The sequence below is a fragment of the Hypanus sabinus genome, chromosome 29 (genome assembly GCF_030144855.1).
Source record: "Hypanus sabinus isolate sHypSab1 chromosome 29, sHypSab1.hap1, whole genome shotgun sequence".
In the NCBI taxonomy this organism is placed as follows: Eukaryota; Metazoa; Chordata; class Chondrichthyes; order Myliobatiformes; family Dasyatidae; genus Hypanus; species Hypanus sabinus.
The window spans coordinates 22,661,546-22,683,175 of record NC_082734.1 but is presented as its reverse complement, the minus strand read 5'-3'; the positions used below and the strand labels follow the sequence as shown (position 1 = coordinate 22,683,175).

General features: G+C 48.6%; 1 protein-coding gene across 1 annotated transcript in view; it reads right to left on the bottom strand.

Moving 5' to 3' along the window:
- Nucleotides 1-5,629, bottom strand: part of LOC132383129 (transcription factor Spi-B-like) — a 40,540-nt gene extending 34,911 nt beyond the window's left edge. The window contains exon 1 of the mRNA XM_059953953.1: nt 5,152-5,629. Coding sequence (XP_059809936.1) covers nt 5,152-5,174 — 23 coding nt within the window. The 5' untranslated portion in view covers nt 5,175-5,629. The remainder of the gene's footprint in view (nt 1-5,151) is intronic.
- Between the last annotated feature and the right edge of the window lie 16,001 nt (nt 5,630-21,630).

The following is a 21,630-nucleotide window of genomic DNA, read 5'->3' as shown; positions in this document are numbered from 1 at the left end:
TCTCACGTTCACCCTGGAACTCATCTGAAATTAAGCTGATAGCATCTGTCATTCTGTTTTCTGAGGCATTGATCGTGTGGATAGTCAGAGGCTTTTTCCCAGGGCTGAAATGGCTGCCACAAGAGGACACAGGTTTAAGGTGCTGGGGAGTAGGTACAGAGGAGATGTCAGGGGTAAGTTATTTATGGAGAGAGTGGTGAGTGTGTGGTATGGTCTGCTAGCAACGGTGGTGGAGGCAGATATGACAGGGTCTTTGAAGAGACTTTTAGATAGGTACATAGAGCTTAGTAAAATAGAGGGATATAGGTAAGCCTAGTAATTTCTAAGGTAGGGGCACAACTTTGTGGGCCGAAGGGCCTGTATGTTTTCTATGTTTCTACATTTCAAGGACTGTGAACAAATGTATTGTTGCTGAAAGTCAATGGGACATACTATGACAACAACAACCTGCATTTCTATACCTCTTTTACGATCATCAATGTCCCAAGGGTTTCATTTGGAAGGGTATGGAAGGCCATAATCCAGCTGCGTGTCGATGGGACTAGGCAGAACAGTTCAACACAGACTAGATGGGCTGAAGGGCCTGTTCTGTGCAGTAGTTCTCTATGGGGGGGCACACTAGCATAACACTTTGCAGTGCCGGTGATTGGGGTTTGAAACCCGTCGCTGTCTGGAAGGTGTTGGTGCATTCTCCCAGTGGGTTTCCTCCAGGTGCCCTGGTATTCTCCCACATTCCAAAGATGTACGGGTTAGGGTGAATAAATTGCAGGCATGCTATGTTGGCGCCAGAAGCGTGGCAACCCCTCCCAGCACATCCTTGGACTGTGCCAGTCATTGGTGAAAACGATGTTTCGATGTTTGGATGTACATGTGACAAATAAAGATAATCTTAATCTGACTACGAAAGGATTATTAGAGAAAGGGCTCTGTGGTTGAAGGCTCTGCCATCAATGGTGGGGTGAAGGAAGGTGAGTGAAATTGGAAGCCAGCATCAGGTGAACCAAAGGAGGCCTATACACTCAGTAGCCACTTTATTAGGTACACCTGCACACCTGCTCATTAATGCAAATATCCAATCAGCCAATCAGCTTAACCCATAAGAGCATGCAGACATGGTCAAGAGGTTCAGTTGTCGTTCAGAGCAAACATCAGAACGGGGAAGAAATGTGACTTTGACTGTGGAATGACCGTTGGTGCCAGATGGGGTGGTTGGAGTATCTCAGAAACTGCCGATCTCCCGCGACTTTCATGCACAACAGCCTCTAGAGCTTACAGGGAATGGTGCGAGACACAAAAGCAATAAGCAGCAGTTGTGTGGGCGAAAGCGCCTTGTCCATGCAAGAGGTCGGAGAACAGCCAGAGTGGTTCAGGCTGACAGCGACAGAAACTGAAAAAAAAGCTCATCAAACCTTGAAGTGGACGGGCTACAGCAGCAAGAGACAATCAGCAAACTCAGAGTGGCCATTTTATTAGGTACAGGAGGTATTCTGTTACAAAATCAGGGAGTGTCCAGAGATTTGTTGAAGATAAAGCACAGAAAATTTGAATAACCTCAACACACAGAGGATAGAATAAGTACAACAAATACAATTGCAAGCACTGTTTCTGTTAGCAAAATATTCCAGCTTTTGTTGGGGGGGAGTTTAGCAGCCTGGTATTGACTTACCACTGGGAGAGAAACAAGTCACATCTGTACAAGCCCGACTATAGTTCAAAACAGATGCTGCGGCTGTACAGCTGTTTGTATGAGACTGGTGGGCACATGTAGACAGGCAGGTTTCTTACACGGACACTAAGCTTCAAGAGAACACTTCTAGCTGTAAAGCGCATGAGGATATTTTGAGATTCTAAAGGGGCATGCTGTAAAAGGAAGAAGTTTCTCTGTACGCAGTTTTTGGGTTGTATGTCGTCAATGCGTTTTGGAGACTTGTTTAATCTCTGGGACCGGCAGTCTGACAATTAAACCGGGGCTGCCTTGTTAACCAGAGAACATAAAACAGCACGTACAGCACAGTTCAGGCGTGTCACTGTGCGGACATCTTAACCTACTCAAAGATCAATCTAACCCTTCCCTCCCACATGGCCCTCCATTTTTCTGTCACCATTTCAGAGTCTCTTAAATGCCCTTAATGCAGGGGTTTCCAACCTTTTTTATGCCATGGACTCCTACATGAACTGAGGGATCCATGGGCCCCTGCCCCTGAAGTATCTGCTTGTACCACCATTCCAGGCAGTGAATTCCACGCACCCACCACTCTCTGTGTAAAAGCTCCACCTCCTTAAATTCAGCCCACTTACAATTATACCAGTTCCCCTAAGACCCTCCAATTGATGTTTTAGGTTGATTCAGAACCCTGGACCTGAAGTGATATCCCTCCACAGATGCTGCCTGACCCGTTGGGTCTTTCCTGATCTTTTTTTCTGGCTCAGCTTTCCAGCTTTGGCAGCATTTAGGTTCCCCACCCCGCAAGATCTCAAACCCCCCCCACCACCCCACCGCTTCCCCATCTGTAGATACCCCCCCCACGCTGACTCCAAGCAGTCTCGATGGGCTGAGGTGCATCCATCAGTCCGTAAACATCTTCCTTCGCTCAGCTTAGGTCCTGGCTGCACTGAGTCAAAGGGGGCCCCTTTAAGAATAGCTCCCCGAGGCTGAGGCACAGTGGGCTCCCTCAGGCTCCTCCCATTACTTATCAAATGAAGAACATTCATGGAACAGAGATCAGTACAGCACAGTACAGGCCCTGCAACCCACCATGTTAAGCTTCTTCAACCTACTCCTCGTTTAATCTAACCCTTCCCTCCACATAACCCTCTGTCTTTCTATCATCCATGTGCCGATCAAAGAGTTTCTTAAATGTCCATAATATATAGAGGATAACTCTGCTGGACATAAGACAACTGTGCTGCTCCAAAGAGCACAATATGAAATCATTCTTACCCTCGGCCATATAGGCTCTATAATGAGTCAACCTATAGCCGGGGTTCCTGTTAGACTGGTTGAGATAACTTATTTTGATTCTTTCTACTTCTAACAGGTGCACTTGTAATGCTACCGTGACACTGTAACTTCCTTTGGGATCAATAAAGTATCTATCTATCTATCTATCTGCCTCTGCCACCACCCCTGGCAGGCACCCACCACTCTCTTACTTCTGATATCCCCCTATACTTCCCTACAATCACCTTATAAAATTACTAGCCACCTCGGCCCCGGGAGAAAGTCTTTGGCTGTCCACATTTTCTGTGCCTCTTATTATCTGATGCCCCTCTATCAAATCAGCTTTCACCCTCTTTCTCTCCAAGGGAAATCCAAGCCCACTCAACCTTTCCTATAAGGCACGGTCTCTAACCCTAATGAGAAGTCCCGGTGAAGGGAAAGGGTCTCGGCCCGAAACAGCGGCTCTGCGTCCCTTTGCAGAGATGCTAATCCCTGACCTGCCAAGTTTTTTTTGCCTGCACCCTCTCTAATCCAGGCAGCATCCTGGTAGATCTCCTCTGCGCCTTCCCTTGAAGTGCAAACGTTAAACAAATTTTTCTCTGAAACATTGGGACCGACCAACAAATGAGAAACACAGGAGGCTGTGCAGTCGCTGCAAGAGCTGAGTAACACATACACAATGCTGGAGGAACTCTGCAGGTCGGGCAGCATCTGCACAAAGCGCCGCGCCGAGATCCTCCAGCAGTTTACTGTGTGTGTTAAATTATCGAGCTTCCTTCTGCCAGACAGACAGAAGGGCAGCACAATCTTCGTTTGTGAATAGAAGTTGCCGCAAAAGACAAAAGAATATGCAAATAAGCTGTCTATTTATGTTAGCAAGCACCGATAATAAATAACGTTTTCAGAGAGCGGAGATGTGCCCAGCCAACATTTTCCAGTCCCCTAAACATGAGCCAGAAGCAGAATAACTAACCCATCTTTACAGTGGAAAGTTGCCCGTGTCAAATGCCAACTACCTTTCCCTTCCCTGGAGAACCCTCTTGGAATTTCTGCCTCCTCGTATCAGCCATTTCCACTCTGGGGAAAGTCTCTGGCAGTCCACTCAATCTACACGTGTGCTCCCAGCATCATCATGCACATAAATAAAAGCAGCTTTCTCCCTCTGAAGTTTCAGCCAATCTTCGCTGCAATACCAACCTTTGACAACTCTAGAAATGCGGCTACTCGCTGGAGTTTGGAAGAATGGGGTTGGGGTGAATCTCACTGAAACCTATCGAATATTGAAAGGCCGAGATGGAGTGGATGTTCCCTACAGTGGGGGAGTGTAGGACCAGAGGGCACAGCCTCAGAATAGAGGGACGTCCATTTAGATGAGGAGGAATTTCTTCAGTCAGATGGGTGGTGAATCTGTGGAATTCATTGCCACAGACGGCTATGAAGGGCAAGTTATTGTGTATATTTAAAGCAGAGGTTGATAGGTTCTTGATTAGACACGGCGTCGAAGGATGGAGTGAAGGCAGGAGGACGGGCTTGAGAGGGAAAATAAATCAGCCGTGATCAAATGGCGGAACAAACTCGACGGGCTGAATGGCCTGATTGTGCTCCTATGTCTTATGATCTTATGGTCTCAATTATTTTTACATATTTGTGTTAAATAAGTTTCAGATTAACTACTGTGAGTTTTTTTTTTAATTAGCTTGTCAAAACATTTCCAAACGTCACAATACTGTGTGACTCAGCCAATAGCACTGAACACATTATAATCATAATTCGGGGTGATTTTTAACTCCAAACCTTACAGCCAGAAAGGCAATATCACAGACATACATACTAAAAAAACAAGGTCGTTGTCAAAAAGTATAATCCGAAACATAACGCCAATTGCTTTAAAACAATTCAGACTGTCAGAGCTAAACTGGATTCATTTTCTTTACAGCCTATTGACGCTGTTAAAATTGTCAGCCCGATCGAATACCAAAGTGCTTGTCCCAGAAAGAGTTTACAAACTATTAAGCGACTCCAGTGAAAGGAGGAAACGGCGACTCAAGGTACCCAAGGGGGAGACTTTATTGTCACATTGCATAATTAGGCAACTCTTTAAAAAGAAGTTCTAAGTTTTGTTGGCTGGTTTGTATGGGACGAGGCGTGCGGCGGCATTGGCAGCTAGTGTCCCTCTGGTATCTCAGTGGCTGTAGTGGGTCAATACTCACTGCGGCGTCTCCAGGGTGTGCATGGTGAACACAGAAGAGGCGTGAAGTCAAGCCTTCAGTCTTGTTTCTTTTGAGAGGAAGCTCGTGCCCCTGCAAGCTTTTAAAAAATCCGAATTTTAGGGTGGGAGGAGCCTAATGTTCCGACTGCAAAAAAATCCCCTCAAGTTGCACAATCGATATTTCAGGGAGCTGTTTAGATCCTGTGCGCGAATATTTTCTTGGCCCGCGCGCGTGTGGCGGTGCAGAGAGAGAGAGAGAAAAGATCTCATTTCAGCGAAAATGACTCAGTAAACCCATTCTCTCACACAACCGTGGGATAATTTAAAGAAACGGGTCTGAAGCAGAACAGCTTTTGGAGGAGAGGCGCTTGCAGCTGAAGCTGAACGTCCGGTCCTGGAACAACCGGGCAGTCGGCGGAGAGATCTTGCACGCCTCCAGATCGCGGGAGCGGATCCTCTGTGACTCTAACCACCCTTCTCAACCAACAGAGATTACGCACACCGCATACTTGTAGATCCCTCCGACTAAACTGGAGGGGAGGGGAGGGGGGGGGGACCCTCCATTTTAGCTCCCCGTCGTCATCCAAGACAGTCCCTACTGTCAGACAGTATCCAGGGGTCAACAAGCACACACCCACTACACTTGGTGCCAAACCATTGCCAAGGAAGGATTCTTGGCTCAAGCTGGGCGCAGTCATTGAGCGTTATTGTGTCTGGCGTCGGATCCAGCGGAGGATAAAGGCGCCGACCAAAGCTGATGAGATTCAGATTCATGTACTTATCACAGGTACATCGAGACAGGGTGGGAATGGGCCCCTACCAAAGGAGGTGTGAAGGACTCGCTTCCTCTCCTAGCCTGCTGCTCCCCCCTGGGCAAGGGGTGGCATCTGCTTAGCCAGGGCCAGGTATAAAGCCATGGGAGGAGTGGTGGGTGGTCCCGTGAGCAGCTGGTGCATATCACAACACCTGCCTATGCGACCACCGACGCCAGCTAGACAATCCCGAAGAGTATTGATAACGGCTGGGGGTGGGGGGTGGGGGTGACCCTGCCCAGAAGAAGGCAATGGCAAACCGCTTCTGTGGAAAAAAAATTGCCAAGAACAATCATGGTCACCACAGCGCTGGATGAATGAACAAACATCAAAATTCACAGTCATTTGCATTAACAACCAACACAACCTGAGGGTAAGCTGAGGTCAGCCCTTGAGTGTTGCCACACCTTCTGGCACCAACATCACATGCCCCCCATGTTAAGCAGACAGCACAACAACAACACACAAACAAAACAACAGCAGAACAAGCTTCTTTCCCGCCCTCCCGCCCACTCCCTCACTCACACTCCAACCCCAGGAGAGAGCCCCTCCAGGCCTCCAGTCCTTGGCCCCGGCCTCTCCGACTGGCAGGCATCAGGTCTCAGGCTAAACCCGGACTTCCATCTTCAGACCTCGACCCCAGGGGTTGCCAGTCGCAGGCGTTTGAATTTTGGATCCCAACCCTGGGGCTTGCTTGACCCCTGACCCCGATAATCATTTAATCATCTTCACACCCCCCCCCCCGACTCAAAGCCACCAATCTGATGATTACTCAAACGCGAATGTTTAGATCAATGACCAATACAACCTAAAGATTTGTTGGGGGACAGCCAGCATGTGTCGCGTCGCCTCTCATATTCCGGCGCCAACATGGTGTGCTCCCACAATGCTCGGCGGAACAACACAGGACACAACAAACAACAAAACAACAACAGCAAAACAAGCCACTTTCCTCCCTCTCACCCACCCACACACACACACACAGATAGTCTCTCCAGTTCCCAACTGCCTGATGAGTCTTTTCTTCTAACAGCAATGATCCACTAATTCAACAAACATTTAATCCAAGCCACTCACATCTGAATTTCACCCACATCCCAATCTCAATCCAATGGGAAGTATTCCAACAATCCACAAAATCCTTCCTTTATCCAATTCCCTACAGAAACAATTTCAAGCAAGTCTGACACCTTCTCTAGTCCAACAACTCCTCCAACCTAACCTCAACTTGTCCATTGGCCAGCATTCCAGTGACTCATGGATCGAAGATTCCAGAATCCAAAGCCTCACTAATCCGAGAGTCACCATTCCACTGATCAACCAATGCCGATGAGCTCCTAAACCATTGAGGTCTGAGGCCCGAATCCATCGAAATCTGACCGTTGGTGGGAAAAAGTGGTCGGGTCACCTGAGGCCTGAAGGTGGAAGCTGTAATTTTGTGAGTCCCGGAATCGGTACCCAGAGGTCGGTGAAGCCAAGAAGCCAAAGCCGATGGTCCAAGTCCAGAGCACAAGGTAGAAAGCCAGAAGGGTTGAAGACCCTAGTATGCAAACCCATCGGTAGAGGCCCAAAGATCAAGACTGCAAGTCGGGGTCAGAGACTGGAGGTTGGAGATTCAATATCTGTGGGGAAGATCTAACAGGATTAATAATAAACCCTTTTCTTCAGCCCTTTACCCTTTCAACCTATCCCACCCCCAGCTTCTCACTTCACCTCCCCTCCCCCACCCATCCACTACCCTCCTTCAACCAGTCTCACCTCTCACCTGTCCTTTCCCCTCCCCATACATTTTTTATTCTGCCTTCTGTCCTCCTTCCTTTCCAGTCCCGATGAAGGATCTCTGTCCAAAAATGTCTGCTGTTTATTCTCCTCCATAGATGCTGCCTGACCTGCTGAGTTCCTCCAGCAATTTGTGTGTGTTGCTCTGGATTTCCAGCATCTGAAGAATTTCTTGTGCTTGTAATCACTTAGCTCCTTCTGTTTACAGGGGCAACACACAAAATGCTGGAGGAACTCAGCAGGTCAGGCAGCATCTAGGGAGGGGAATAATCGGAATACGTTTCAGGCCAAGACCCCTCAGCAGGACGGGAAAGGAAGTGGGGGGGGGGGGAAGCCAGAGTAAGAAGGTAGTGGGAGGGGGAGGAGTACAAGCTGGCAGGTGATAGGTGAGACCGGGTGAGGGGAAGGTGGGTGAAGTAGTAAGCTGGGAGATGATAGGTCAAAGAGATAAAGGGTTGAAGAAGAAGGAATCTGATAGGAGAGGGGAGCAGACCATGGGAGAAAGGACACCAAAGGGAGGTGACGGTCAAGTGAGGAGAAGAGAAGGAATGAGAGGAGAACCAGAATGGAGAATGGAAAAGAGAGAGGAAGGAGGGGAAAGAAATTACCAGAAGTTAGTGATTGTATATTCATTTATTTTCTAAGTTTTTATTTAGTGGTACAGCACGGTAACAGGCTTCTGGTCCAGTGAGTCCCCACCACCTAATTACACCCATGTGAGCCATTAACCTACCAGCCATACATCTTTAGAATGTGGGGCACCTGAAGGAAACAGGGGGCCTGTTAAAGTAGATTATTTAAATGTATTAACAATCAGATTCCGGGTTTGGTATCCCCTTTTCTACCTGATGCAGGCACACAGTATTCAAAGACCAGTAAAGAATTCAGAGGAACATCTATAACCAGACAGTGGTCGGAATGTGGAACTCACTACCAGGTGGAGTGGCTGAGTCCAACAGAGGAAGCTCAGTAAAGAATGTAATGCCGAGGTTTTATAAGTCAGACTGTAGTTGGAGTATTGTGCCCTGATGAAGGGTCTCGGCCCGAAACGTCGACAGTGCTTCTCCTATAGATGCTGCCTGGCCTGCTGCGTTCCACCAGCATTTTGTGTGTGTTGTTTGGAACATTGCGAGCAGTTTTGGGCCCCTTGATGTGCTGGCATCGGAGAGGATCCAGAGGAGGTTCACATAAACAATCCTGGGAATGCAAGGCTTAATGTACGAAGAGAATTCGATGGCTCTTGGCCTGGACTCACTGGGGTTTAGAAGAAAGAGGGGGCATCTCATTGAATATTGAAAGATCGCTAGAGTGGACATGGAGAGGATGTCTCTTACAGTGGGGGGGGGGGGGGGGGTCAGGGACCAGAGTACAAGGATATCACTTTGGAGCAATGATAGGGAGGAATTTCTTCAGCTAGAGGGTGGTGAATCTGTGGAATTCATTGCCACTGACAGCCGTGGATGCCAAGTCATTGGGTGTATTTAAAGCAGTGCTTGATAGCTCTTGATTAGTCAGGGTGTCAAAGGTTACGGGGAGAAGACAGGAGAATGGAGTTGAAAGGGATAATAAATCAGCCATGTTGGAATGGCGAAGCAAACTCAGTGGACCAAATCCTGCTCCAATGAGAAGAGATTATTGAGAAGAAGAAGCATCATGTCCTGGTGGAGCGGTTGGACCAAGTAGAAGGCGGCCTGCGTGGAGAGCGAAGTCTGACATGACTCTGCAGAACTCTCTTCACTGAGTGGGCACTCTGGACTCGCTGGCCTGGTGATGGTCAGGTTCAGCTCCATTTTTCACATGTACGTGGAAACAGACAGTAAAATGCGTCGTTGGCACTAACAACCAACACACCTAAGGATGATATGGGGCAGGCCACAAGTGTCGGTACCAACAGAGCAGGCTCATAATGCTCAGCAGAGCAGGACAGAACACAACAAGCAATGAAACAATAACAGGAAAGTAAGCTCCTTTTCTCCCTCCCATCTGCACACAAGCGAACAGTCACCGATCTCCAGCCTCCAGAAGGCCTTCAGGCCTCCAGCTCCAGCTTCCAGGTCAAACCTCCAGCCAGGACAGTCCTCCGGGCCTCCGATCGAGCTTGGGACTTCGATCTTCAGAATCGACCACCAGACGAGCTGAAGGAGGGACCTCGAACTCCAGGCTCGAACGCTGGGCTCGCTGACTGATAGCGCTTCGTGCCTCCCGCCCACACGGACATCTGATCTGGAGACCCACCGACTAGGGCCAGCCCAACATTCATGGATGTCTTGAGTCACCCGATCCATCACTAGCCTTCAAGGAGGGAGCGGAGGTCCGGTTCCCCGATGTCCTTCGTACCCATGTCCACATCCCCGGACTTCGAGTGCAGAGCTTAGGAACCAATAGCATTCTCTATGTTATTAACTTTATTGAATTGAATTGAATTTCGGTTTATTGTCATTTAGAAACTACAAATGCAATGCAGTTTAAAAATGAGACAACGTTCCTCCAGAATGTATTCACAACAGCACATGACAAAACAGACTACACCAGAAACATCTACATAACGTTTGGCAATCCCGAAATCCAGAGTCGCTACCGTCTTGGTGCATTCCCCGGAAAGGAGCTCCAAACCCACCAGACAAAACAAGACTACCCAGACACACCAAGTCAGGAGACCAACTCTACCACCCAACAAACCAAAAACTAAAGCTACAAGACCTGCACAAAACCACATAGTTACAACATATAGTTACAACAGTGCAAACAATAGCATAATTGATAAAAAAACGGACCATGGGCGCAGTAAAAATAGTTCAAAGATGTTAAAAGACTATAAGTTTGAAAGAAACCACCACACAGTTCCCACAAGTCCTCAGGGTCCCAATAGACTTGTTATCCCACGCAGGCAGCAGAAGGGAATACCCCCGTTATGGACTTACACAGCACCACTGGACTCAGCCTCGCAGACGCAGCACACAGTGAAAGCGCCCTGACCGCAGCAGACTCTGAGTCCGTCGAACCTCCGAGCCTCCGTCCATCCCCTCCAGCACAGCCTCTCCGAGCACCATCCTCTGCCGAGTGCACTACGACGCCCCTGCCGCCGGCCACCGGCAACGCGACCCCGAGGACTGGGGGCCTGTTCTTCCCAGCAGAGTCCCGGACCTCACAACAGCAGCAGCAATGAAGAGGGCCTTCCTGGAGATTTCCAGATGTTCCTCCGTGCTCCCACATCTGTTTTTCATCAGATTGGGATTGTCAAGTCAAGTCAAGTCAAGTCACTTTTATTGTCATTTCGACCATAACTGCTGGTACAGTACATAGTAAAAACGAGACAACGTTTCTTCAGGACACATGGTGTTACATGACTCATTACAAAAACTAGACTGAACTAGATAAAAAACAACACAGAAAAAAACTACACTAGACTACAGACCTACCCAGGACTGCATAAAGTGCACAAAACAGTGCAGGCATTACAATAAATAATAAACAAGACAATAGGGCAGTAAGATGTCAGGCCAGGTGCCGGGTATTGAGGGGTCTTGAAAGCTTGGGGGAAGAAACTGTTACATAGTCTGGTCGTGAGAGCCCAAATTTTTCGGAGCCTTTTCCCGGATGGCAGGTGGGAGAAGAGTTTGTATGAGGGGTGTGTGGGGTCCTTCATAATGCTGTTTGCTTTGCGGATGCAGCGTGTAGTGTAAATGTCCGTGATGGTGGGAAGAGAGACCCCGATGATCTTCTCAGCTAACCTCACTATCCGCTGCAGGGTCTTGCGATCCGAGATGGTGCAATTTCCGAACCAGGCACTGATGAGGCTGCTCGGGATGCTCTCAATATAACCCCTGTAGAAAGTGATGAGGATGGGGGATGGGAGATGGACTTTACTCAGCCTTCGCAGAAAGTAGAGACACTGCTGGGCTTTCTTTGCTATGGAACTGGTGTTGAGGGACCAGATGAGATTCTCCGTCAGGTGAACACCAAGAAATTTGGTGCTGTTAATGATCCCTACCGAGATCATTAAGATGCACGTAGGATGCACGGCACCCTGCTTAACAGATATCAACTCTGGGGAGTTTATGGAATGAAATGCCATTGGTTGCAAAGTTTTGATGCATATTTCTCCTAAATCCTTCCTATTTTGTAATGTTCCATTTATAACATCTGATTAAACTTCCTCTACCTCTTTTGTTCCATGAATTGACCAAAACCACCGACTTGTTCAATTGTCTTGTGGGGAAGTTGATGTCTAGGTCAGTGTCAGTGACTGGAGACCCTAATGTCAGGGCAACAGGTAGGGGATACTGTGGCTGCAGTTGAGCAGCCAGAGGTCATGGCCCATATTGGTACCAATGACATAAGCAGGAAGAGGGATGAGATGTTAGAACACTGAACATTACATCACAGTACAGGCCCTTCAGCCCACAATATTGTGCTGACCTTTTAACCTGCTCTAAGATCAACTTAACCCTCCCCTCCTACTAGCCCTCCATTTTTCTATCATCCATGTGCCTACGTAAGAGTTTCTTAAATGCCCCTAACGTATCTGCCTCTACCATCACCCCCTGACAGGGCGTTCCATTCTCTGAGTGAAAACCCCCTTAAACTTTCCTCCGGTCATCTTAAAATTATGCCCCCTCACGCAAGCTGGGGTAAAGCTGGTCTTCTCTCGGTGGCTCAGCCAAGAGGAGTGTTTATCGAGGCAGAGCCCTACGGAAATCAGGAGAAAGGAGAAAAGGAGCTGATCCCAGCAAGATCGGTCTTTTAGGGTTGCATGGGGGTGGAAAGCATCAGTGTCACCTCGGTTGCAAATACAAGGAGCATGGCTCAGGTGGAGCGGCCACTGTGGGAGTGTGCCAGTGACAGAGTGTAAAGGCTTCGGCTCACCAGGCTTTGGCGTGAACAGGCGGAGACGCAGTTAAGAAGAGGCAAGCCTTTTTATTTTTAGGATAGGGCAGTCAGGATGGGATTCTCCTCCTGTTGGATTTGGGATACCTAACGGTTCCCCTGATGACTACATCTGCAGGAAGTGCAGCCAACTGCAGCGCCTGACCCAGTGGTCAAGGAGTTGGACGCACTCAGGATCATTTGGGGGGGTCAGAGATATTATAGATGAGACTTTTGAAGAGGTGGTCACCCCCAGAGTACAGGCTTTAGATAGTAGATGGGAGATTACCAGGACAGATACGGGGGATTAAAAAGTCAGCACAGGGTTCCCCCTCAGCAGCAAGTAAACCCCTTTGGATACCGCTGGGGAAGGGGGGAATGAGTCGTCGGATCACGGCAGCAGCGGCCAGGCTGGGGGTGCTCTGGCTCGGCAGGGAAGCGTAAAGTCAGACAATGCGGTAGTTATAGGGGACTCAGTAGTTAGAGGGACAGAATGGAGATTCTGTAGCCGGAAAAGAGACACCAGGATGGTGTGTTGCCTCCCAGGTGCTAGGCTCCAGGATGTGTCTGTAGAATATTTTCAAGGGGAAAGGCAAGCAGCCGGAGGCTGTTGTGCATTTCAGCAACACTGACGTCGGCAGAAAAGGGAAAGAGTCCCTACGCGGTGAGCAGACAGAGTCAGGAAAGAGGCCAAAGAAAGAGGCCTCCAAGGCAGTAATCTCTGGATTTTTCCTGGTGCCACAGGCGAGTGCAGATAGGAATGGGGTGATTGCACGGGGGAATGTGTGACTGCGGAGATGGTGCAGGGTACCGGGTTTCAAGGGGGAATGTGTGACTGTGGAGATGGTGCAGGGTACCGGGTTTCAAGGGGGAATGTGTGACTGCGGAGATGGTGCAGGATACCGGGTTTCAAGGGGGAATGTGTGACTGCGGAGATGGTGCAGGGTACCGGGTTTCAAGGGGGAATGTGTGACTGCGGAGATGGTGCAGGGTACCGGGTTTCAAGGGGGAATGTGTGACTGCGGAGATGGTGCAGGATACCGGGTTTCAAGTTCTCGGATCATTGGAACCTTTTCTGGGGAAGGGGGGACCTGTACAGGAGGGACAGGCTGCAACAGAACTGGAGGGGGAACCAACATCCTGGCCTGGAGGTTCACTGATGCTACTTGGGAGGGTTTGAACTAGTTTTGCAGGAGGCTGGGAACTGGAGCACCAGGTCAGTAAGGGGAGGATTGGACTGGAAGGTAGATGCCTAGGAAAGTATTGAAAGGCAAAACTGAAATTACAGGTATGATGGATCAGATAGTTTGAAGAGTGTATAGTTTGATGCTAGTATTATGGGTAGAGGGGGATGGAACTATGGTGTTGTGAAACTGGTTGAGAGAGGGGCAGGAATGGGTGATTAACAGGTTTTTGAAGTTTTAGAAACTATAGAGGAGGAGGCAAAAGAGGGGATGGAGTTGTTCAGGGACAATATCACAGGTGCACTCAGAAGAGACTTAATGGACACTGTCCATTTGGGTGAAACTCAGGAATAGGAAGGGTGCAATCACACAGATGGGATTGAAACACAGACCCCCTGATAGCCACCAGTTCATTGAGGAACAGATATGTAATCAGATTAAGGAAATGTGTAAAAATAATAGGGTTGATGTCATGGGGGATTTCAACTTCCCTTAATTCAACTGGGACCTTCTTAGTGTAGGGGGTTCAGATGGGCCAGAATTTATTAAGTGTATCCAGGAAGGTTTCTTAAATCAATATGTGGACGGTCCAATGAGAGGAGGGGCCGTGCTGGACCTGGTGTCGAGTAGTGAGCCTGGCCAGGAGACTGACCTGTCAGTGGGTGAGCAGTTAGGGTACAGATACTACAACTCCTTAACTTCCAGGGTAGTGTAGAGAAGGGTAGGTCTGGTCCTACCAGGAGAGTTTTAAGTTGGAGTAGTTGAAATTACAAGGGCATTAGGCAGGAACTAAGAAGTGCTAATCGGGAACACCTTTTCTCTGGCGAGTCCACATCAGACACGTGGAGGGTGTTTAAAGATCAATTGCGCAGAGTGCAGGAAAGGTGTGTTCCTGTTAGAAGGAAAGAGAGAGATGGAAAAATAAGACAACCTTGGATGTCCAGAGAGGTGATGAATTTGGTCAAGAAGGAAAAGTATGTAGAGCTTTGGAAGTCGGGATCAAATGAAACACATGAGTATAAAGAACTCAGAAAAGAACTCAAGAAGGGCATTAGGAAAGTCAGGAGGGGTCATGAAAAGTCCTTGGGAAGTAGGATTAAGGTGAATCCCAAGGCATTCTATACATATATCAAGAGGATAAGTAGGGAGAGGGTGGGACCACTCAAGGATAAAGTGGGGACAATTTGCTTGGCTACAGAGAATGTGAATGAGGCACTTAATGAGTACTTTGCTTCAGTATTTACCAAGGGAAAGGACCAGGGGGTCAGTGCTGAGGGTATAAATACGATAGGGCATTTAGAGGTCAAAGAGGAGGAAGTGTTGGGCCTTCTAAAGAGCATTAAAGTGGATCAGACCCCAGGGATTTGCCCCAGGTTATTGAAGGAGGCAAGAGATGAGATTGCTGGGGCCTTGACCAGATCTTCCTGTCCTCAGTAGGCACAGGTGAGGTCCCGGAGGACTGTTAAGTGGCTAATGTTGTACCTCTGTTTAAGAAGGGAACAATGGAAAATCCTGGGAACTATAGACCAGTGAGTCTCAGGTCAGTTGTATGAAAATTGCTGGAGAAAATTCTTGGAGATAGGATATATGAGCATCTGGAAACCCATGGCCTAATTAGGGAGAGCTGGCATGGCTTTGCGCATGGCAGGTTGTGTCTTACCAACTTGACTGAACATTTTGACAAGTTGATGAGAGAGATTGATGAGGAAAGGGAAGTGGATGTTGTCTACGTGGATTTTAGTAAGGCGTTTGACAAAGCCCCTCGTGAGAGGCTAATCCAGAAGATTTAATGCATGGGATCTGCAGCAAATTGGCTGTTTGGATTCAGAACAGGTTTGCACATAGAAGACAGAGGGTAGTGGATAAAGGGACATGTTCAGGCTGGAGGTCTGTAATTAGTGGAGTTCCGCAGGGATCTGTGCCGGGACCTCTGCTGTTTGTGATGTATATAAATGAGCTGGATGAACATGTAGATGTGTGGGTTAGTAAATTTGCGGATGATACCAAGATTGGTGAAGTTGTGAATAGTTTAGAAAACTGACAAAGAATACAGCCCAATATAGATCAGATGCGGATATGGGCCGAGAAATGGCAGATGGAATTTAACCCAGATAAATGTCAGATGTTGCACCTTGGTGGGGAAAATGCAAGGAGACTGTCTCCTGTTAAGGGCAAGACCCTAAACAGTGTTGCTGAACAGAAGGATCTTGGGGTCCAAGTTCATAGCTCCTTGAAAGTGGCTACACAGGTCGATAAGGTGGTTAGGAAGGCTTTTGGAATGTTTACTTTTATTAGTCGAGGCACTGAGTTCAAAACTCAGGAGGTTATGGTGCAACTTTATAAAACTCTGATTAGGCCCCACATCTGGAGTATTGAGTACAGTTCTGGTCACCCCGCTATAGGATGGATGTTGAGGCTTTGGAGAGGGGGCAGAAGAGGTTTACCAGGATGTTGCCTGGTTTAGAAGTCACGTGCTATCACAAGAGGCTGGACAAGCTCGGGTTGTTTTCTCTGGAGCAAGGGAAGATCTGATAGAGGTTTACAAGATGATGAGAGGCATAGATAGAGTGGATAGAGAAAATCGTTTCCCAGGGTTGAAATGTCTAATACCAGAGGGCGTACATTGAAGGTGAGAGGGGGTAGGTTCAAAGGGGATGTAAGGGGTAAGTTTTTTACCCAGAGAGGGGTAGATGCTTGGAATGTGTTGCCTAGTATGGTGGTGGAGGCAAATACAATAGAGGATTCTAAGAAATGTTTGGATAGGCACATGGATGTAAGGAGGATGGAGGGATTTGGACATGATGTAGGTAGGAGGGATTAGTGTTTGGGTGTTTTGGATTTGCCTTTTAGTTGGAGCAGTACAACACTGTGGGCCGAATGGCCTATTCCTGTGTTGTACTCTCGATGTTCTACACTCGTTTTAACCATTTCTGACATGGGCAAAGCCTCCAGGTGTCCACTCAATCCATGCCTCTGGGAATTTACGTGGCACAGTTTGCAGATGACACCAGAATCGGTGGTGTGCTGGATGGTGAATATGCCGTTTCTGAGGTTCCAACAGGACCTCCTGGGAAAGTGGCCAAAGGAATGACAGAACAACTGAAGCAAGTGTTAAGTGGGGCATTTTGGTAAGTTAAACCATGGTAGGACTTACTCAGTAAATGGCAGGTGTTGGTTCAGCAGGTAGAATTGTTATTTTTCATGTTTAGTTTTCTGATGCTTGCTTGTATTTTTATTTGTAAAGGGGGTTTCTTCTTTTTTCTTTGTTACTGTTGGGAAAGGGTTTCTTTTTGTTAACTAGCAGGAATGCTAATTTACTGATAACGAGAATGGTATTCCTTTGTAAACCAAATGGGGATTAATGTTCTTTCTTCTGAGTCTGTAAGCTTTTGTTGACGGGCTTTTGGGCAGATCGGCGCGAGGGGGTCGAGAGAGAGGACGCAATGCTCTAAGCTGGGCGAGGATCGGACCCCAAAGGGGGTTCCGAGGCCGGGAGATTCTCCGGGGGGGGGATGAAGCTAGATGTGCTTGGTTGACCACTCGGAGGGTCCTGAGCTGTTTGGAGAGTCGAGGAGTTCGGAGAGTCCTGAGCTGTTTGGAGAGTCGAGGAGTTCGGAGGATCCTGAGCTGTTTGGAGAGTCGAGGAGTTCGGAGGGTCCTGAGCTGTTTGGAGAGTCGAGGAGTTCGGAGGGTCCTGAGCTGCGAGTTGAGGAGTTCGGAGGGGATTGAATGGTGGCCAGAAGACTTCAGTAATTGAGCTCCAACGGCTGTGCACGAAGTGGTTTGGACTTTGATAAGTTTGGCACCTTTTCTTTAATTTTCTCTTCATATATACTGTATCGTTATTAATCACTTAGTTATAGTAACCTTTATAAATTGTACTCATTTAATCGCATATGGTGTACTGTCTGTTTTTGGGCGAGGCGGGGACATCACACAGCATCCACTCCAGCTGATTACCCAGTTTGGCGGGGCCGAAGGCTGCTCCCCCTAGACGAGAATGAGCTGAGCGAGCCTGAGGCGACCCAGGGGGTTACATTGTGGGGGCTCGTCCGGGATTGATTTCTGTGGAGGCTGTGTGATCACCCTATTTAAATTGTGTCTGCGGCGAAGAGCTGGTGTGCCTTTGTGGGTGTGCGATTGCTGGTGATCACTGCGTGTGTGTTGGGTGGGGTGGCTGCTGTTGGTAGCCTGGAGGTCGTTGTTTGAGTTCCGACTAGTGCTGACGAAATGGTGGTGGGACCATGGGTTGTCCGTACTGTTTGGAGAGTGAGGAGTGACAGGTTGGGATGTTTCAGCAGTGGTGAGCTCCGCCCAGTTATTGGAATAATGTCCAACCCTAAAGGGGCGGAAGCGTGGGTGGAGCGGACCCCTCAGTTATTGGGTGAGTGGCAGTGCTTGGCTGAGGAAAAGCGACAGGGACGGGTTGAAAGTTTGAGTAGACGGGCTGGTGACTTTGTTAGAACTGTCAGGCACAATCACCTCGAAGTGACCCCTGCCAGTTCTGGGAAAGTGTGGGAAAATGCGTGTGGTTCGACTGGAAGTCAAATGCCGCAGCTGGGGGGCTTATCATACCCGTGGCAGGAGATTGGTGGGAAGTTTTTAGGGTATCCCTTTTTGCCTAGGGGGGCAGATAAATTGCTTGTGGTGCCAAGGGGATCTGTCAAGGGGATCAGTTGTTCCGTTGATTCGAGAGGTGTTGGGAAACTGAGGAGGCCCAGTGGGGGAACGGCTTGGGGGAGCATGTTCCCAGCAATGTACCAAGGAACTCCCGAAAGGAACAGACTCTATTCCTGAAGGCTTAGAGGGGCCACGTGCACAGGTGTTGTTACGGATGGATGGAAGTCAAGTTAAAGCCATCCTTGGCACTGGGGCGCCAGTTAAGTTGCTGTACAGTTTGTTTCATAACCGTTATTGGAAGCATTTACCCTTGACAACATTGAGGACACTGGAGATTCGGGGTACCAGTGCCGGTGATTATCCAGACGACGGTTGTTGGTCAGTGAAAATGGAGTTCTTAGGGGCAAATGTGGAGGAGACTGAGGTTCATGAATCGTTAATGCTGATGTGTCCGGACCCTGTTGAGACGGGCAACGTTTCTGTTCTAGAGAGAACCAATATCCTGCTGGTGCGCTTGGGGGCCTGCCCGGAGGAGGCGGGTGAGCGCTGTTTGGAGGCATTGTCGATGCACCCAGAGTTTCGAGCTGCTTGTGCGGACGTGTGTAGCAGCATTGGGCCGATACCGAATTCAAACAAGAGCCAGTGGTGGTACGGCCTGGGGGAAGTATCTAAGGGTGAGACCCTCTTAGTGGACGCTGCGAAATACCACGAGGGAGCGGAGTTGACTGCTGAAGACACCTCGGAGAGAGAGAGGTTGCGGTGACTGGCCCCTGAAGCCGTGGAAGACGTAGGCAGTGTGTGTGTGGATTGTATTGTGTTGAAGAGGCGCACTGTCAGTGACCAGAATATGGCCCTGAGGGCCGGAGAGGCGATGGCCTGTCTGAATGGTGCGATGTGGTTTAAGGTGCTCGATCTGAGGAGTGGATGTTTCCAGATCCCGATGAGTGGGGCCGACAAGGATAAGACGGCCGTTATAAATTCCCTAGGAGTCTTCGGGTCCGAAAAGATGCCACAGGGCATATCTGGAGCCCTTGCAACCTTCCTGCTGGGCAGGTGGAAGACCATAGGGGATATGGAGGCGTTTGGAGTTTTGGTGTATGTGGATGATCTCTTGGTACTTGGATTTGCCTCAGGAGAATATTAAGTGAGGTCGTTGCAGGAGCAGCTGAGAACTACCGAGTTAAAGTGTTTTCTGGACACGTGCCAGGGCTGGCGAAGGTCGCAGCTCGTGAGTGACTGTCTCTACGGAATCAAGTTTGAAATGAAGACGGAGAGACTGGAGAAAGCGATCTGGAACCATTCGGAAGACTTACAAGTTGGAGAGAATGAAGAAAGTTGTCTGACTGAGGGTAATAGCAAACTGAGAACCCGGAGAGGGGAGTTTGCGGAGGTGAAGAAATTACAGACGAATCTCAGAAGAGAGAAGCGGAAGCTTGAAGGGAACCTGAAGATGACCATCGACAGTTCAAATGAAGTGCAAAACCTGAAAGTTGATCTGGAAGAAGTCATGAGGAAGAAAAATCTGTAGAGAAGTGCAGTGAATACTGAACAGGAGGCTGAAGAGACTGCGGGAGCAGTGCAGGCCACGTGTTTCCATTTGGAGAAGATCAAACAGCAGCTCCCGATCACAGGAATGAGGAAGAATACAGATTCGATGGATGATGTGCTGGATGTGTGGTACATGCTGCCTTTTGCTGACTTTCCCTCGATTGAGGAAGAGACCTTTGGCCCTTCTCCCATTGAGTCAGGTGTAGCGGGGAGGGTTAGCTGTGTGCAGTGTGGGGCATGAGTGAGAGGTTGAGAGAGGAGTTGGTAGTGGGCCCAAGGTATCCCCAGTTGTGTCCGAGCCTGAAGGGTTTAGGTGAGGGGGTACGGAGGCCTCAGAAGGGTTAGGGAACTCCCAGATAGTTGGCCTAAGTAGCGCCTGAGGAACAGGGCGTGAGGGTTACTGTGTGGGGAGGAGATGTCACTGTTTGTGCTTGGGTTACGGTGTGTTGGCAGGAAAGGTGGCGAGTTATTTAGTAGTCATGAGGACATGACTTTTATTTGGTGGAGGGAGAGTGTAAAGGGGGTTTCTTCTTTTTTCTTTGTTACTGTTGGGAAAGGGTTTCTTTTTGTTAACTAACAGGAATGCTAATTTACTGATAACGAGAATGGTATTCCTTTGTAAACCAAATGGGAATTAATGTTCTTTCTTCTGAGTCTGTAAGCTTTTGTTGACGGGCTTTTGGGCAGATCGGCGTGAGGGGGTCGAGAGAGAGGACGCAATGCTCTAAGCTGGGCGAGGAGGCCGGGAGATTCTCCGAGGGGGGGGGATGAAGCTAGATGTGCTTGGTTGACCACTCGGAGGGTCCTGAGCTGTTTGGAGAGTCGAGGAGTTCGGAGGGTCCTGAGCTGTTTGGAGAGTCGAGGAGTTCGGAGGGTCCTGAGCTGTTTGGAGAGTCGAGGAGTTCGGAGGGTCCTGAGCTGCGAGTCGAGGAGTTCGGAGGGGATCGAATGGTGGCCAGAAGACTTCAGTAATTGAGCTCCAACGGCTGTGCACGAAGTGGTTTGGACTTTGATAAGTTTAGCGCCTTTTCTTTAATTTTCTCTTCATATATACTGTATCGTTATTAATCACTTAGTTATAGTAACCTTTATAAATTGTACTCATTTAATCACATATGGTGTACTGTCTGTTTTTGGGCGAGGCGGGGACATCACACAGCATCCACACCAGCTGATTACCCAGTTTGGCGGGGCCGAAGGCTGCTCCCCCTAGACGAGAACGAGCTGAGCCAGCCTGAGGCGACCCAGGGGGTTACATATTTATTTATTTATTGAGCTACTGCATGGAATAGGCTCTCCCTGTCCTTCGTCCACGCCCCCAGCAATCCCCCAATTTAACCCTAGCCTAATCACAGGACAACTTACAAAGACCAACCCGAGTGTCTTTGGAGGAGCCGGGGAACCCGGAGGAAACCCACGTTGTCATGTGGGGAACACACTCACTCCTTTATTCACCTATACGCCTGTAATACCTCAGTCAATTTTTCAGTAATTACGGTGCAGTTGCTTCCGTACTTTTCTAGAAACTTCTTAAGTTTTCATTCACAGGTGTGACACGACTTAATTCAGGATATTTTATAGGTTAATTGCTATCGGTGGAATTTTGTTATTTCTAACCTGATACAACCACAACTGGGCGCTCCTCTTTAACACTTGTTTCAATTTACACAA